General features: G+C 42.5%; 1 protein-coding gene across 2 annotated transcripts in view; it reads left to right on the top strand.

The window, feature by feature from the left end:
- The window catches only part of MERTK (MER proto-oncogene, tyrosine kinase), a 152,403-nt gene extending 139,928 nt beyond the window's left edge, over positions 1–12,475 (top strand). For both annotated transcript variants that reach the window (XM_040429461.1, XM_040429460.1), the window contains exons 16-19: positions 3,869–3,978; positions 6,019–6,178; positions 10,508–10,644; positions 11,578–12,475. In XM_040429461.1, the coding sequence (XP_040285395.1) occupies positions 3,869–3,978; positions 6,019–6,178; positions 10,508–10,644; positions 11,578–12,064 (894 nt within the window). In that variant the 3' untranslated portion in view covers positions 12,065–12,475. The remainder of the gene's footprint in view (positions 1–3,868; positions 3,979–6,018; positions 6,179–10,507; positions 10,645–11,577) is intronic.
- Positions 12,476–18,607: the final 6,132 nt, after the last annotated feature.

Below are 18,607 nucleotides of genomic sequence, written 5' to 3'. Positions count from 1 at the left end.
TATTATCATTAAAAACACATATACATACACAAAATGTGACAAAACAATAACAAACACAGGTGCACTCTGCAGTCTCACTAAATCCTCAAACTGATTTTAAAATTGAGAGATTAGTCAACATGTCCTACGGTGTAGAACATGTCTAAGCCCGGACACCACGACAAGGTTTCTCAAGTAGCCCGGGACCCTACACTCTCCTACCTGAGCCGTATGGGCGATACCAGGAGCCAGTGGGCAAATTACAGGAGCATAAGGCCGACTCACAAACAACTCACCAGTTACCTCCAGCATGTGGCCATGCTTGCAATGGGAGGAGGGAGGAGTCTGTGAGTCCCACTCAAGACTTGCTGATATGTCCCAGGCCTCACAGGTGCACCTAAATGTGACCTGTAGATGGAAAACAGGCACATTTAAATAGGAGTTTATACACCTCCAGGAATCTATATATACAAACTAAGAAGACAGGTTGGCATTAGCAGGAGGTGCTCAAACCCACATGCAGTTGTGCATATATATAGGGGAGCAAATCCTGCACTTGTTGCCCGTTGCTAATGGCAATCCCCAGCAAAATGCATACAATGGAGGATGCCCGCGGCGAACCACAAGTACCACAATAGACATCCTACACAAGGTAACAAGTGCGGATGTCATAATTAATATAACAATATAACAAAACAATAACAAACACAGGTGCACTCTGCAGTCTCACTAAATCCTCAAACTGATTTTAAAATTGAGAGATTAGTCAACATGTCCTACGGTGTAGAACATGTCTAAGCCCGGACACCACGACAAGGTTTCTCAAGTAGCCTGGGACCCTACACTCTCCTACCTGAGCCGTATGGGCGATACCAGGAGCCAGTGGGCAAATTACAGGAGCATAAGGCCGACTCACAAACAACTCACCAGTTACCTCCAGCATGTGGCCATGCTTGCAATGGGAGGAGGGAGGAGTCTGTGAGTCCCATTTAAGACTTGCTGATATGTCCCAGGCCTCACAGGTGCACCTAAATGTGACCTGTAGATGGAAAACAGGCACATTTAAATAGGAGTTTATACACCTCCAGGAATCTATATATACAAACTAAAAAGACAGGTTGGCATTAGCAGGAGGTGCTCAAACCCACATGCAGTTGTGCATATATATAGCGGAGCAAATCCTGCACTTGTGGCCCGTTGCTAATGGCAATCCCCAGCAAAATGCATACAATGGAGGATGCCCACGGCGAACCACAAGTACCACAATAGACATCCTACACAAGGTAACAAGTGCGGATGTCATAATTAATATAACAATATAACAAAACAATAACAAACACAGGTGCACTCTGCAGTCTCACTAAATCCTCAAACTGATTTTAAAATTGAGAGATTAGTCAACATGTCCTACGGTGTAGAACATGTCTAAGCCCGGACACCACGACAAGGTTTCTCAAGTAGCCCGGGACCCTACACTCTCCTACCTGAGCCGTATGGGCGATACCAGGAGCCAGTGGGCAAATTACAGGAGCATAAGGCCGTGAGTTGTTTGTGAGTTGCATCCCTCTAATGACATCACTATATAATCCCACATGGATATCCGTCTAAAATGCAGCATGGAACAAACATGTATCAGTGTCCTCTTAGACTAACCATGCCGCCATATGTGGTGCATGTCATGTGATCACACACAACCATCGAGGGTGTAGGACTAGATTAATACCGTGCCTCATATCCCATATCAATCTACAAGCAGACCAGTATCATATTAGTCTAGGAAAGATACTTGGAGACACATGTCTAGGGAATATAAAAGTACGGTCCTATATTTTCTTACCTAAAACCCTCTGCTGTGTGTGGAGATCACAATCGCTTGTTGGTTTGCCCCTACACCCTCGATGGTTGTGTGTGATCACATGACATGCACCACATATAGCGGCATGGTTAGTCTAAGAGGACACTGATACATGTTTGTTCCATGCTGCATTTTAGACGGATATCCATGCGGGATTATATAGTAATGTCATTAGTGGGATGCTAGCTATCGCACGTTGGGACTTTATCCTGTTTCCACATTTTGTATATGTATATGTGTTTTTAATGATAATACAATTAATTTTGATATATAACCTCCTGACGAAGCCTTTCTCGGCGAAACGCGCGTCGAGGTTCAGCTCCGGTCACAGACCTTGGGTAATTCATGTTTTGTTTTCGTGCTTGGTTAGTTTGTTACTTTAGTGTTACCGCTTACACATGGCATTCTTGCCTCGCCTGACTTGTAATACATTTGGCTATTTGCATGCCTCAGGTGGCCATTATTGTTACCATTGGGGGGCAAGTCTGCTATGTGTGACCGTATTCACCCTTTATTAGCATGCTGCATACATATGTTATAGGTCACTTTGGGCGAACTTACAGTTTTCCCAAATTTTATGCGGCTCTACACCCAGGGTTTGTGACCCCTCTTCCCTGTTAGTTGGGTATATGTGAGAGTGGTTGTTTATGGTCCCGCCACATGGGGCGTCCCACCCTCCTCTACCTTGTGCTTTTGTGTTATATTTATATTATTTGATTGTGTTTCAATAAATTACATATATATTTTATATGTGTGTTCTCTTATTTCTATGGGGTTATTGGCTCTTTTCGGTGGTTGGCTCAAATTTTGTTATATGTACTGGTATTTTGGTACTTCATTTTGTTGAATTGAGGGTTTTCTATTAGCAGCTACATTGGCTGATTCTGGTTTTAGGCCTCATGCACATGGCCGTTGCCCGACCGTGGCCATATTGCGGCCTGCAATATGCGGGTACCGGCCTGGTGCTCCCCACATTACGGATGCGGACCCATTCACTTGATGCCACAACATACGAATGGTCAGCTAGACTACTGCTTGTCATCTGCCTTTCATTGCTGAACTATCTCCTTATATGATCTGCTTCCAGTTGTTGGAGGTGCTTACACCGTTCACACCCAGCTTCATAAAGGTCATGTATGGGCTGCTTGAAAAGAACCTGTTAAAACTTTGCCTGCACTATTCTGAAATTTGCAGATATTGTGTGGGTCAAAATCCCAAAGGGTCTCACTGTCATAGACCCATAGATTTCATAGAGTGGGACAGCACACAATTAAATTTATGCAGTAAATGTGTCGGTTATTAAAGCTCCAGTGACATCATGCAGCAGAGGGCACTGTTTTGGGGCAAAGGCTCTTTATCAAGCATTGCTCTCTACTGGGTGATGTCACTGGAGCTTCAATAAAATAAAGTAGACAAATTCATGTAGAAAACATAAATGTGTGCTCGCATTTTTGAAAATTGGAAACTGTCATGTTTCCTGACCCATCTGTTTCACTGAGTGCTTGTGTTCTCCATTATCCATCAACTCTGGGGCATCTCTTCTTAGAGCTCTGTGTTGTGCCGCTCTTCTATTATTCCAATTTATGAATAAATTGACAGTTGGGTTTTACCATTTCCCGTGCCAAAGCGATGTGTCCCCAAATAGTCTGGCACCGTAAGTGTCATTGGACCATGGGGACACATCTCCAACTGGTAACTCATGTTGTCAATTTATTCTTACATTTCTCAGAGGAATGACTGGAATTTCACAACACAGAGTCATAAGAAAGGTTTCTCCTGAATTATTTCATAAAGAATACAAGTGTTTCTTTACCTAGACATGTCAGGAGAAGGAACAGGTCCTCTATATAGGGCAGTGCCAAGTTCTGAAGGTGTCCTCTATCCACAGGATAGGGGGTTACCATCTGACTACTGGGGGTCCAAGTGCTGTGGATAAGGGATAACTTGAGTCATGTGATTTCTAAACTTTTTCTTCATGGATTTATATATATTTATGGATTCCATTTTTTATTTGTATTTTTTTTGCATTTTCAGCATGTACCTCTGCAGACTCTTATTAAGTTTATGGTTGACATTGCTACTGGAATGGAGTACCTTAGCAATAAAAACTTCCTGCACCGAGACCTGGCTGCACGGAACTGCATGTAAGTCCAATCCTTCAGTGGATTCTGTCTTTAGAATTACTAGGATACAGGCTAGATCAAGGATCTCATATAAATGAAATGGACTGTCTGCTGTCAGTGGGCGACTAAAAACTGCACGGATCCTCTGTGGGCTCACACATTATTACATGACCTGATCATCTGATGCATTGAATCAATCAATATATAATGTTTGGTAGGCTGATGCTTTGGCTGTGTTTACATCTGCAATTCTGTATTATGGCTTTTGTTTGAAAGGGAATGCATAACATATAGTAATTTGGTAAAAAATTGCAACCATTGGACCCCATTGACTTACTGTATAATGGGGTCAGTTGGTTTTGCTGAGGTGTCAATCATTTTGATGCGAAAATAGTATGTTTCTCACAAAGCATAATGGGTAACATAGGCCCTAAATGGAGTCTCCATTGCAGATGTGAACAGAGCCTTCACACACTACATGCAATTGTATCTGCTTCTCGGCTGTAAATAGGACTAGGTTTATTACAGACGCTGGATAGAAAAAATAATGTTTTCATTGACAACAATCAAGATTTTGGGAAGAATGGTCAGTGTGGTTAAGAATTAAAGGTAACCTGTCTCCATGAAAATGCAAAAAATTCTGCAGGCAGCATGTTATAGAGCAGGAGGAGATGAGCAGATTAATATATAGATTTGTGGGAAAAGATTCAGTAAAACTTGTATTTCAATCATTTAAATTTTTCTAATTCTGAGCTTTGACGTCAAGGAGGCGGTCCTATCAGTGACTGACAGCTATCTCTGTACACACAGTCATATGGGAAAGGCTGTCAATTACTGATAGGGCCGACTCTTTGACTTCAAAGCTCAGAATGAACAGGAATTAAAAGAATAAATAACAAGTGTGAGGGTTAGCTTTCTTTCCGGGGTAACGCTTACAGACTTCTTCTCAGACCACGTATTTTTCATATCAAAACTGTGCTTTATTGCGATACAAGCACCAACAAAAACAATACAAAATAAAAGCCTGCCCGTCTGGGCTCTACCTAAACACATTAACTAAAGCCCTGACTAAACCTCAGGTTACAATTCATACCTGGCATCAGGCCCGACTTTCCCAGAAAAACAGTTCTCCAGCCCCCAGGCTGTACAAATACGAGTCCCTTTGGGGGATTGTGGCCCAGCAGTCCTCCCGACTCTGGCCTTGTGACCCTTGTACCGCAGGCATCACTGCGTCCCCCAAATTACAGGCTGTCACTTAGCCTCGTGGTCCCTCAGCCTACCCGGCTGAGACCACTCCAAACCTCTGCAGGTCTCTGGTTCCGGATAACACACTCTCCCAGACTGACACCCTGGGAGGTGCTTTATCCCAGCCTGATTATCGCAGACCTCACCTGCGATCCTCTCTGGACCAAGGGAACACCCGTCCTGGAAGGGTGTGGATTGGCAGATCCCACTACCAGTCCTATCCACTAATCCAACTAAAATCCAGCCCAGAAAATATCATAAACAACATTGTCTCAGCAACCTACATGCTAGTGAGACTACTGAACTCCGGATTTTAGCCATCCCACCCAGCTGAGGTATCTGAGTGGGATATACACACCTTCTCGTACTGTATACCTTATCACACAAGTTACACTGAATCTTTTCCCATAAAACTATATATCAATCTGTTTAGCTCCTCCTGCTCTATACTATACTGCCTGTAGCTTAAACAACAAGTTCAACACGACAGGTTCTCTTTAAAGAACAATGCAGTAGATCTATCAAAACTAGTTTAAAGGAAAACTGGCTTAGTTGCCCATAGCAACCAGATTCCACCATTCATCTTCCTAAGGAGCTCTGAAAAATAAAAGGTGTAATCTGATGGGTTTCTATGGGAAACTCATCCAGTTTCCTTTACACTAGTTTCGATAAATCTACTCCAATGTGTATTAGAAAGTTCCATAATAGACTGGTACATGATATTGGAAAACACATTTAATGATTTAGCGTTAAACACTAAAATGACGCTGTTTCTAGACTCAAAACTTTTTTTGTTGTTTTTTTAATTTTTCCTAGGTTGAGGGATGACTTGACTGTGTGTGTTGCTGATTTTGGCCTCTCAAAAAAAATATACAGTGGTGATTACTACCGTCAAGGACGTATCGCAAAGATGCCTGTGAAATGGATTGCTGTGGAGAGCCTCGCTGATCGTATCTACACTGTGAAAAGTGATGTGGTAAGATATAGAATAGTATAACCAACGGTGCCTTCACATGTGGCGTAAAAATCTGCCAGAAAATACGCAAGTGCGGATTTGGGTGTGAATTTTGGTGGATTCAAATGCAGATATCTTTGTGGATTTTGAGGCAGATTTCTATGTAGATTACATCCTTCATTGAAATAAACAGAGACATCAGAATGTTAATCCGCAGCAGAACACACGGCAGGGACTGACACATTTCAGCCCCGTACAAGAGAAGCCTTTATTCTTCATGTGTACCCTAGACTGCACACATCATTATGTAGCACATGCAAAATAACGTATTTGTGCTTAATCTCTGAAGGACGCAGCTATTTTGGGCCTTGAGGACATAGTTTCTTTTTTTTCATCCTTTTATGAGAGCAATAACTTTTTTTTTCTGTCGCTGTACTGTAGCTCTATGAGGGCTTGTTTTCTGCAGGTCAACTTTTTTATGGCACAATTTTGGAGAACATACTGTATAATGTGTTAAAAATGCTATTACTTTTTGATGGTGTAATGGAAAAAACTGCAATTCTGCAATTGTTTTTTATGGCGTACAAAGTGTCCACCAAAGTGTTGGTTGGTGCACATCCTTTATGACTTCTTTCTGCCATGGGGTCAATTATATTCAAAAAGATGGGACAGCACTCACTAGTTCTATTTCCTGAACACGATTAGGAGGGCGGCCATCTTGCCTGAGCTGTTCTCATAAAAAAATGGCTTTACTGCAACCACATGGGCCATAGACACAATGGTCAGGGGGGGAACCTCATTGACTTCTATGGGAGAGTTTTCTATGCATGCTAGTCACATTTCTAGTATGCATTCTAGGTGTACAAGAGAAAAAAAAAATAGATAAGCTTTGACAGTCATCTTTTGTGAATGGTGGATCCTGTCTTACCTACACACAGAGGTGATATAATTACCGGCAGGATTAGAATGGCAGCTAAGCAGGTACTGTAACTGCAGTAAAGTGATCTGTACAGACCGAAAAGTCTATTATTAGGCTTACTGGCCAGTGCGAAAACAGCAGGCTATTATGTTTTTTTTTTTAAATATACATATTGACATAACATCATCAAAAATTCTTAAAAAATATGTTAAACATAAAAGCATGATTTAAACAATAGGTTATTTTCTGATGACACAATTCCTTTAAATTTCTCTTGTGATCATTAGCAGCCCCATCGCCTGTAGGTAGAGACAGACACGGACAGTGAGCCCTAACCTAGAACCCAGCCCGCTTTTCCTACCTACTGTACTTGCTGTAATATGCAAAAATAATCATGAAGCCCCAGTTATGGGTCTTCAACACAGTAAAAGCCAGATATCCCTCCAGGGAAGGAAAACCAAGCAATGGGGTGTTTAGAGATCACCATATCCACCATATTAAGTGGCACCTATGTCAAGATCCAGCTCTGTTACAAGCCTTAAGCATGTGACAGTGGAAAAAACCCTAAGCCAGTTATCCACCAACAGACAGCTGTTTTGGATGTTGCCCCCTCATCAGTGTGGAGTTGGATTCTGTCTTGAAGACAGTGTAGCTGGTCTCCCCAAGATCAGCTATTATTTAATTTTACTACTTGCAGTGCAAGCCCCATGTAGCAAGACCACAACTGGTGGACAGTCTCTATGCTACTAAGGTGCAGAGACAGAAAAACACCTAGACACAAATGACACAAAGACAGGGTCATACGTAAATGGGTCAGAACCAGGAGGACAACGCAGTACAGAAACAAGAGACAGAGTGGTCAAAAGACGAGCCAAGATCAGAACCAGACAGGATGCACAGTACAAATCATGAGAGATAGAGTGGTCAAAGGATGAGCTGAGGTAAAAAACGTGAGCAATCCAAATCACCACAGGAAGAAGAACCAGGAACCTAGCTAGTGAGCTCAAATAAGACTATCACTGGCACTGGTGTATGGCCAGGAAGGGGTTTAAATAGAGCACCGAATCCTTGGATCAGCACCTGATAGGTGCTCCATTAGTCAGAACACTAACATACAGGAATAGAGCAGCTGAACAATCAACCCACTACCAATGTCCTCCAGCACATGCCTGCTACAGGGAGAAACAGAACATTGCATCCTGTTGCTAAGGAAAATGGCTCAGCAGCGTGTGTCTCCCGATGCGGCCGCGCCGAGGATCGTGCCGCTGGAGCTCGGACAGGTAAGTTTATGACACAGACCTGGCACTTATCACAAGTTACTCATCAATACTTAGTATGGAACCCCTTTAAATACATAAATAGTAGAAAACAATGTAAGTGTGGATGACTAGGTAAATATTCTTTCAATACTTCTAGAGAACAGAGTGACATCAACCCACGATTAAGGCTTCATTCAGACGTCCGCACTTTTGGTACGGATCCGTTCCGCAATTATGCGGAACGGGTGCGGACCCATTTATTTTCAATGGGGACTAAAAGATGCGGACAGCACACAGTGTGCTGTCCGCATCCTCACTTCTGTTCTGCGGCTCTGCAAAAAAATCGAGCATGTCCTATTCTTGTCCGCACCTGCGGACAAGAATAGGTATTCTCTATATACTGCTGGCGATGTGTGGTGCCCGTGTTTTGCGGACCGCAAAACAATACGGACGTCTGAATGGACCCGAAGGCCTCTTTCAGACGGGCGTCGTGTGTGAGGGCCGGATAGGATGCGGGTGCGTCGCCGGAAAATCGTGCGATTTTTGCCTGCGAGTGGGGTGAGTTTTGTATGCGTTTGTGTTGCGTTATTCAAACTGAAGTTTGGGTTTGAGTTAGGTATTCTGTAGATTTTAATATTTTCCCTTATAACATGGTGATGGACCATGTGATCAGCGCAGTGACGTCACCAAAGGTCCTTTTCTCCCAGTTCCTCAAAGATGAAGAAAGAAGACAAGCCGGGCTGCGCGAACAAGTGGATAAGGTGAGTTTAATATATTTTTTTTTAAACCCCTCCATCCCTAATTTACTTAGCATTCTGTATTAAGAATGCTATTATTTTCCCTTATAACCATGTTATAAAGGAAAATAATAAAGATCGGGTCCCCATCCAGATCGACACACTAGCAACCATGCGTGAAAATTGCACCGCATCCGCACTTGCTTGCGGATGCTTGCGATTTTCACGCAGCCCCATCCACTTATATAGGGCCTGCGTTGCGTGAAAAATGCACAATATAGAGCATGCTGTGATTTTCACGCAACGCACAAGTGATGCCTCTTCATGGGCACCCAGTCAGCCCCTGGCATTGGTATTCTGAGGAGTTTGTGCACAGGACGTCTGAGAAGCCCACAGATACAAACACATTAGACGAGCAAGAAGCAGCAGCCACCAGCCAGGTGTAGCATCCATGTGAGTCCAGGAACATAGAATATGGGAAAGAGCTAAGGGAGCTGAGGCTACAAATATGTCAATGGCGCAGGAGGGCACAGGACAGCTTTAAAGAACGGGTGTGTAGCCAGTGTTGGTATATAGCCAGCTTTCAGGACGTTTTGTACAATGTCTTGATGCCAGGCTTCTAACTGGTCCAGAACCATGGAAAGCTTGCAGGACCCTTGTCAGGGTCTCTTGGAACCTGGTGAGAAAACGCTGATATAAAGGAACTACATAACCAGAAACAACCTCATAAAAAATGTATACCCTGACTTACAGAATGTATCCAATAATAACCTCAACATAGTTAGACTGTGTTTACTCCACATAGTGTATAGATCTGGGAAAACTTCAGACATTTACACTGGAGATGCTCATAGCGTATGGGCCTAAATATGGCTAGTATGTGTCATGTCCTTTTTTTTGTCCTAGTGTACTGAAATGTTGAATACTAAGGTGTAGCAAAAATATATACCATGCATGTATACATTTGTTTTTTACAATTGGAAGTACTGGATGATGTATGCAATGTTATGGCCTATCACTAGCAGATTATTTTTTTTTCCCACCTATGTGTAAATAAAAGTATCATAATATCCACACTCAATTTTTCCTAATTACAAATTCTGGTATTTCACTTTGCCAAAATGAAATTAAATTCTATGCGTATTCACTGTACTGGATGCGCTGATGTTGATGCAATCTTTGTACTATAGACCAATAATGTCAGACTTCATAATGTTATTAAGAGGAGACAGAACTTCTTGTTTGGGGCTATGCATGGACCTCATTGTCCTCTTACATAATCTGCTGTTACAAACCCTTCTTATAACTTGTTGTTCCCATTATCATCTTTCCACTAAACATGAGTGGGATACTGGTATTTAACCTTTCGGTGTGAAAGGATTCATTGATTTTTTTATGGAAACATTGCCCTTATCCTTCTGTTTGTTATTTACAGTGGGCGTTTGGTATCACAATGTGGGAAATTGCAACCAGAGGGATGACGCCATATCCAGGGGTCCAGAACCATGAAATCTATGACTATTTACTTGAGGGCCACAGGCTGAAGCAACCAGCAGACTGTTTGGATGAATTGTGAGTAATGAGATTTATAAATTACAAGAAAACAAGAAGCAATCACTGTATATATATATATATATATATATATATATATATATTACAATCATATACGGTATTTTGTAATAGTTGGTTCTGGTGTTATAATAAAAATCTAACCATGTAAAAATGAATAAAAGGAAAAACATAGTTTTAACCAAAATGATGTCAAACTTCACAGAGTGGCCGACCCATGGTGCCAATCATACTTACCTGGTGCAGTCTCTCTGGCTCCCTAGCTGGTGCGCTGATATTGACATCCTGTTGAAGGTGGGCACATGACCGCTCCACCTCATCAACAGGATGTTGATATTAGTGCACCAGGGAGAAGAAAAGCGGGGGAGTGATAGAGACTGAACCCAGCTGTGGGGACCAGGTAAGTATGATCACCACTGTGGGTTGGCCACTCTGTGAGGTCTGATATAATGTTGGACAACCCCTGTAAAGGGTTTGTCCAGAATCTTTTTTTAACTCCCTTCCCCGTTGCAGTACCTGTGAATAAATCTATGATTGACTGCTCTCTGCCATTCCATAGCTCTCGGCTGTTTTCAGTGGACTTCCGTCCCTGTCTGTCGACTTCAGCATGAATGGTTCATATGCACCGCTGCAGTCAATGACTGGTCTCAGCAATGATCTGTCCCCAAGCAGCATGTGACCCAGCAGTGATGTGGAGTCTGAGGACATTTCACCAAATTTATAAATCACGTGCTTCACTTTTTCTGAATAGAGCAAAGTGGGTGAGGTGGAGCGCATTTTTTTTATTTATTAAATAATTCCTCCACAAATCGTAAATTCATCAGAAATCTCATGGGGAGGGGAATCCTTACTAAGTTTTGCTATGATATCTGTCTATACCCATGGTTGTGTTCATTTGCATTGATGTCTACATGCTTCCTCTTACTTCTCCTCTAGGTATGAATTGATGTATCTCTGCTGGAGAGCTGATCCAGCTGATCGACCAACATTCACAGAACTGAAACTTCAGCTGGAGAAGTTTCTTCAAGATCTGCCTCCCACAGTGAACAAAGAAGATGTTATTTATATTAACACAAGCTTACCTGAGGACAGTGACCTTCTCACACAAGATCCAGAGATAAGTGACATACCCATGGATGTGGAGTCCAAGTATGTACAGATCACTCCCTCCTGGTCTGACACAACTATGGTCACTGTGGAGGTCCATGACAGTAATTGTGATAAAGAGAGGTATATCGTGGAGGGTGCATCTGAAGAATTGGCTGGTGAATCGGAACAAGCCTGTGCTCCACTGCTACATGACAGTATGCCACGTAACAGAGTGCTATGGTGTGAAAGCAATACTCTTCTGGATGGCAAGTCATTGACTGAAGAACTTCTCTATGCTGATGACTCAGCAGAGGACTCTGTAATTGCAGTATAGAGGATCAAACCAATTTCATACATGTTCTTCCAAATTAGACATTATGAAGAAAGTTGCTTTGACATGCAGAACCAGGACTGCCTTTATTTGTAGAACTTGAAAAGCATTATTTGACATTGAATCAGTGTAAATATCATTCAGTATTGTGTACATAAACAGATGAATGTATAGAGTTCTATAGATGCAACATGGTGTAAATATTCAGCATGTAAATGCTTTATAACAGCTCTACTGGGATTCTGAACTGTGCCTTAGTTAGCCCTAGCTGGGATTGTGTTTTAAAAGACACCCACTGAAAAACCTTTCTACCGCCCCATCTTATATTAAACATGTTTTATGAGATTCTGATGGCCTGTTCTAAGGATAAGCCTTGAACATGTGATCTTTCTTGAACATGTTCTGGACCCCAACCTCAGCAAATAGCATTTATCATGTAGACAAAGTTAATACAAGGCACTTACTAATGTATTGTGATTGTCTATATTGTCTCTTTTGCTGGCTGGATTCATATTTCCATCACATTATACACGGCTCGTTTCCAGAGGTTATGGTCACTGCTGCAGTGCAGATACAAGGTGGACGGGATGAGAGCTGCTGTGCACCTGGGCCTATATGCAGCCCCACAGTCCTGGCCACCAGAGGCCAGGGCGTTTTCCTATAGTGTGCAAGCCCTGGATATGAGCAGTGTATAATGGGATGGAAAAATTAATCCAGCCAGCAAAGGAGGCAATATGGACAATAACAATACATTAGTAAGTGTCTTGTATTAACTTTATCTACATGATAAAGGCCAGTTGATGAAGTGAGACAACTCCTTAAGGTGTAGCAGTGCTCAAAGCAGGACTTTCACTGTAGTACTTACTGTACATGCACATCCATGCCGTTTTGTCTTGTTCTGCAGTTTAGTGCGGTTAACTTGAATGAGCTGAAGTGCTGTACCAGAGACGGACTCACGCAGATGGATGGTAATTAGTGTTGAGCGATGCTTCATCCGAAGTCACTTCGTTCAAAACTTTGGAATACTACTGTACGGAGATCCGTCTCTGTACAATATTAGAATGTATGGGCTCTGATGAGCCGAAGTAAGTTATTTGCGAAGTCGCGTGTGATATCGTTGAATAACTTCGGTAGTTGATTTTTAAAGTGAAAAACCGCTTTGAAACTTGAAACCGAACTCGGCTTCGGTTCCGAGGTACTAGTTGGAACCGAAGCAGAGTTTGGTTTCAAGTTTTAAAGTGGTTTATCACTTTACAAATCAACTCCCTAAGTTATTCAACAAAGTAACGCACGAATAACTTCAGCTCATAGGAGCCCATACATTCTAATACTGTACGGAGACGAATCTCCGTACAGTATTATTCTGAAGTCTTGAACGAAGCGACTTCGGATTTAGCATCCGACGCTCGCTTCGCTCAATACTAATGGTAATGTATCAGATCCTGCATTGAAGGGCCGGTCTCCTGCTGACCAAAGGTGATCCTGGAGGTTGATCCTGCACAGATCACACTTTGAGTGTCTATCCTAAGGACAGGTCATTAATATAAAATCTCAGTATGGCCTCATGCACACGACCGTTGTGTGTTTTGCGGTTTGCAAATTGCGGATCTGCAAAACACGGATGGCGTCCGTGTGCGTTCCACAATTTGCGGAACGGCATGGACAGCCATTGATATAACTGCTTATTCTTGTCTGCAAAATGGACAAGAATAGGACAGGTTATATTTTTTTTACGGAGCAACGGATGTGCAGTCCGCATCTTTTGCGGCCCCATTGAAGTGAATGGGTCCGCATCCGAGCCGCAAAAACTGCGGCTTGGATGCGGACCAAAACAACAGTCGTGTGCATGAGGCCGAAGTCTTTTAAATGTAGAGAGAATTATCTCCTGCTTTTGAGGTGTTTCATTTAGGACTTGTAGGCCCCTTTAAATGAAAGTTGTTGTTATGGTAATCGGCTTGATGGAGAATATAAATCACTTTTATACAACACTTAGGTTCTGTTGTGGAAATTTTAATTTTTAGGATGTGTGTGTGTTTTTATAGATTGTCATCTGTCTCCCTGTGTCGGATTTAGCCAAAGAACGCTCTAGCAGAGGGTACTTGGGTTGAATCGGGACAAGTGGTAAAACCGTCAGTATAAAAACCTTCTCACGGGCTTGGAGACGTGTTCTCAGTATGTAGGGGGGCATTTGCCGGTTTGTGAGCACCAAGTGCAATGCACTGGGCTTCTTCCCTTCAAATGTCTATACACATTAGAGAAGTGAAGTCTGCATAATGAGAGATACATATTATACCTCTGCTGCGGCTTCGCTATCCCTTTCTGGATACATATCTGCTTTTAAGACATGCATATCTGCCTTGTCGGTATACTCGTACCGTATACTGACAATAGCCGTAGCAATGTCTCGCAGATAATCTCAAACCTATAAGAACCAGTAGAATGATCTTCATTAGATACTGGTCACTTTTGAGCAGTATTGAATGAGATCCATGCTGACAGTGATGGGGGGTGGGCGGCCACCTGGCTGGTCAGACAATGGACATGACTCATCCTTCCTTATACAGGGATGGGGTGTGTGCATTGTCTGTCCAGCCACATTGATTGCCCCTTCCTGTCCTTTGACATGTCATCACTTCCTGTATGTCATCACTTCCTGTATCCTTGTCTTGGGCCAGCCCCTTTTACACCTTTTGTTAGTAAATAAAAGGAACAGACTGAGCAGGGCGGGAGAGTTGCTCAGCAAGAATTCAATATGGTAACACCTGGGTCTGGCTCTGACTGCGGCTGAGGGAAGAGAGATTTACCTATTTCTTTACACAAAGTTTGATGCGAGCAGATTACAACTATTAATATTTCTACAACAGTTCCTTTCACACGAGTGTAATGGATTAGGTCCGGGTGGGTTCAGTGAAACTGGCACCATTTTGCAAGCAAGCTCAGTTAGTTTTTTCTGCAATTGTGTTCAGTTTTTTCCGCGCGAGTACAATGTGTTTTGATGCGTTTTTCACGCACGTGATTAAAAAAAACTGAAGGTTTACAAACAACATCTCTTAGCAACCATCTATATTCAAAAAACTCTGAATATAGAACAATATAGAGTATGACCTGGGTTGCAATACCAAGCCAGCTGGTATACAACTTATGATGATGTCCTTATTATGTTTAAAGGAGGCTGCAGCGTTCACTGGAGCATCGAGACCTCTTCAAAAAGCTGATTGTAGGGGTGCCAGGTATCGGACCCTTACCAATCAGATATTGATTACCTGTCCTGAGCATAGGCCATCAATTATGAACTTCCGGAAAAACCCGCTGAAAAGAGTTTTACAGTTTAATGTAAATAAAGCCTCTTCACTTTATAATGAAAAAAGTTATCCTGCTTTTTACTTTGTCTTTCAGTTCCTTACACTGTTTGATAAATGATTCAGTCACCGGGGTTTCTTTTGCATGGCTAGAAGCATCCATATACTAGAATATTAAAAGTTAGAACAGCAGCCTTATTTTTTATTATACAATATGTGAGAGAGAATCTGAATCGCACATCCTCATCACTATGCTTTTGACGTAACAACTGTTTTAAATTTCAGCATGATATAACATGGCTATACAGCACTATTGTCAATATATTGCTATGCCCTATTAGGAGGCATTAGTATACAGTTTGATCAAAGAGCATAGGCCCACTTACCACGACAAGGTTGCCTCTTTTAAGTGGGGACCTACTCTAACTTTGGCGCGGCACAGTGCGGCGACCATCGCGCCCCCACACCGCTCCAGCAGGCAATTTATTTTTTATTAGTTTGTTCATTTTTACGAACAGATATTGTCATTGTTTTATTCTGTCATGGCGGCCATTTTTGCAAAAGTGAAGAGAAAAAAGAGAAAATGCAACCAATATTGGTTGTTAGTCACCTTCACATTATCTAATCTTTCATTTGTCATTGGTACATGCCAACAAAAATAACAATTAAATGCAATCAGGTTTTCAGTGATATAAACAATGTTTTGATTTCCTAACAGCATGCAGAGGTCTTAGAAACTTTATAGAATGGAAACATACATTATAAATGTACATCTATTCATTATAAAAGGAATCAGTGTTTTGATATACTGTACAAGTAGAAATTGCCTTTAAAGGGGTTGTTAACCTTTAGTGTGGGGTGGTCAGGCCCCTATGGTGAGTATACTTACCTGATCCCCACCACTGGGTTCTGGCTCCATTGACCCCCGCTTCAGGCACCGGAGGTCCCGAGTCTCCCCATATTAACTTCCTGTGTGACGCAGGTCATGTGAAAGCCGCAGCCAGTGACTGGCTGCAGCAGTAATGTGACACACAGATGGCATTGGCTGCGGCAGTCCTATTACCCACATCAAACAGGATGATGATGCAGGAATACCTGGGACCTGCAGCACCTGAGGGTTCAAATGGCTTAGGCATCTTTAAAACGGGCGAGAATTCCGTGCGGGTGCAATGTGTGAGGTGAACGCATTGCACCCGCACTGAATCCGGACCCATTCACTTCAATGGGGCTGTGCAGATGAGCGGTGATTTTCACGCATCACTTGTGCGTTGCGTGAAAATCGCAGCATGTTCTATATTCTGCATTTTTCACGCAAAGCAGACCCCATAGAAATGAATGGGGATGCATGAAAATCGCGTAGCATCCGCAAGCAAGTGCGGATGCAATGCGATTTTCACGCATGGTTGCTAGGAGATGATGTTAGTAAATTGATAAAAGTCAATTTACTGTATTATTTTCCCTTATAACATGGTTATAAAGGAAAATAATAGCATTCTTAATACAGAATGCTTACTAAAATGTGGCTTCAGGGGTTAAAAAATTAAAATAATTAACTTACCCCATCCACTTGTTCGCGCAGCCGGCATCGTCTTCTTTCTTCATCTTTCAGGACCTGCAAAAAAACCTTTGATGACGTAATCGCGCTCACCACGTGGTGAGCGCGATTATGTCATCAAAGGTCCTTAAAGATGAAGAAAGAAGATGATGCCTGCTGAGCGAACAAGTGGATGGGGTGAGTTAATTTATTTTTATTTTTTTAACCCCTCAAGCAACATTTTAGTAAGCATTCTTTATTAAGAATGCTATTATTTTCCCTTATAGCCATGTTATAAGGGAAATAATAAAATTAATAGAACACCTAACCCAAACTCGAACTTCAGTGAAGAAGTCCGGGTTCGGGTCTGGGTACCACATTCAATTTTCTCTTACGCGTGTGCAAAATAAATTGCACTCGTGAAGAAAAAAAACTTAACGTCGGAACGCAATCGCAGTCAAAACTGACTGCAATTGCATGCCTACTCGCGCGGTTTTCCCGCAATGTACACACGACGCAGCCGGAGAAAATCCAGAAGGCCCATGTGAAAGAGGCCTTATAGGAGTATTGTAGCATGAGAAGGTAGGTGTCCCAGGGGCTGCAAATGCTGTAAAGAAATAACAGAACTTATACTCAACTCACCACCCCACTGCCCTTCTAACAGTGCTGGGGTGCCTGATTCACTCTACTTCATGCTCTTGTTCATGACATAGCAGAAAATGGCTGTGAATTCAGCTCAGCCACCTACTGGCTGCAGTAATGTCCTGCCTCAGCCATTGACTTCCTCGGGTGGAAGATTCTTCGGCTTACCACCCATTGTACCATAATCCCCAAGAAAAACCCACATCATGTAGGCTTGACTTAGTTTAAAAGGTTGTAGCGGCCAAATTTATTAATAATTATTACCATAAACTTGTACACATATCTTATAAACAGTGCTAACATTAAATCCAACTTTTCCCCCAATTCCTGTCCCCAGAATACTCATACATGATGCGAAGGGATCCTAGAAGGCAATCCCAAGTAAATTGTATTTGCCACTCACAAACCTCCACTTATAATCCAACTTTACCCTTGGCCGCACTCTCCAACCTAAGGGCACCATCTCCTCGAAATTATACCCCTGCAGGGAGCCCCAGCTGTACATTCACCACAAACCTCCTAGATGCACGCCAAAAGAGAGCCATGCACCAATTCCAAGTTTTGCCTCCCAGGATCCCCCCCTTTTATCTGCCCGCTACCACGAGAAAAACAAAAAAAACAATTATATTAACAAAAAAACAAGGGTGGGCAGGAAACGGCTAACCCACGTTCCACAGTGAACTCAACAGCCCCTCCCCTCACTTGCCTTAAATATCTGGTGCCAAAATGCTGCTCCACCCCTGCCATACCCCTACCAACTACCAATTAACCCTATCTGCCTGCACCTTCCACCTAAGACAAGCCGCATTTCGCTATGGCTGCGCCCAACTCCATGGCTTTTCTTCCTGCCATGTATTCAAGTGAACAGGCTGTGTTGTAGTTTACTGCACAGAGGGACCTACGAGCATCCACGTACATGAGAAATACTGTGAAGTAACAGAAGCACTTAACAACATTGCTGCTCCTTCTGCTAGAGATATATGGTGGTTGTGGAAGTGATAATACTTCCTAGTGATACGCCAACACCTGCCATTATGGGAACATATGAAATATGCCACTTGATTATTGACC

Source organism: Bufo bufo, chromosome 4 (genome assembly GCF_905171765.1).
Source record: "Bufo bufo chromosome 4, aBufBuf1.1, whole genome shotgun sequence".
NCBI lineage: Eukaryota > Metazoa > Chordata > Amphibia > Anura > Bufonidae > Bufo > Bufo bufo.
Note: the sequence above shows the minus strand (reverse complement) of the source record. Positions and strands in the feature narration are given on the sequence as shown.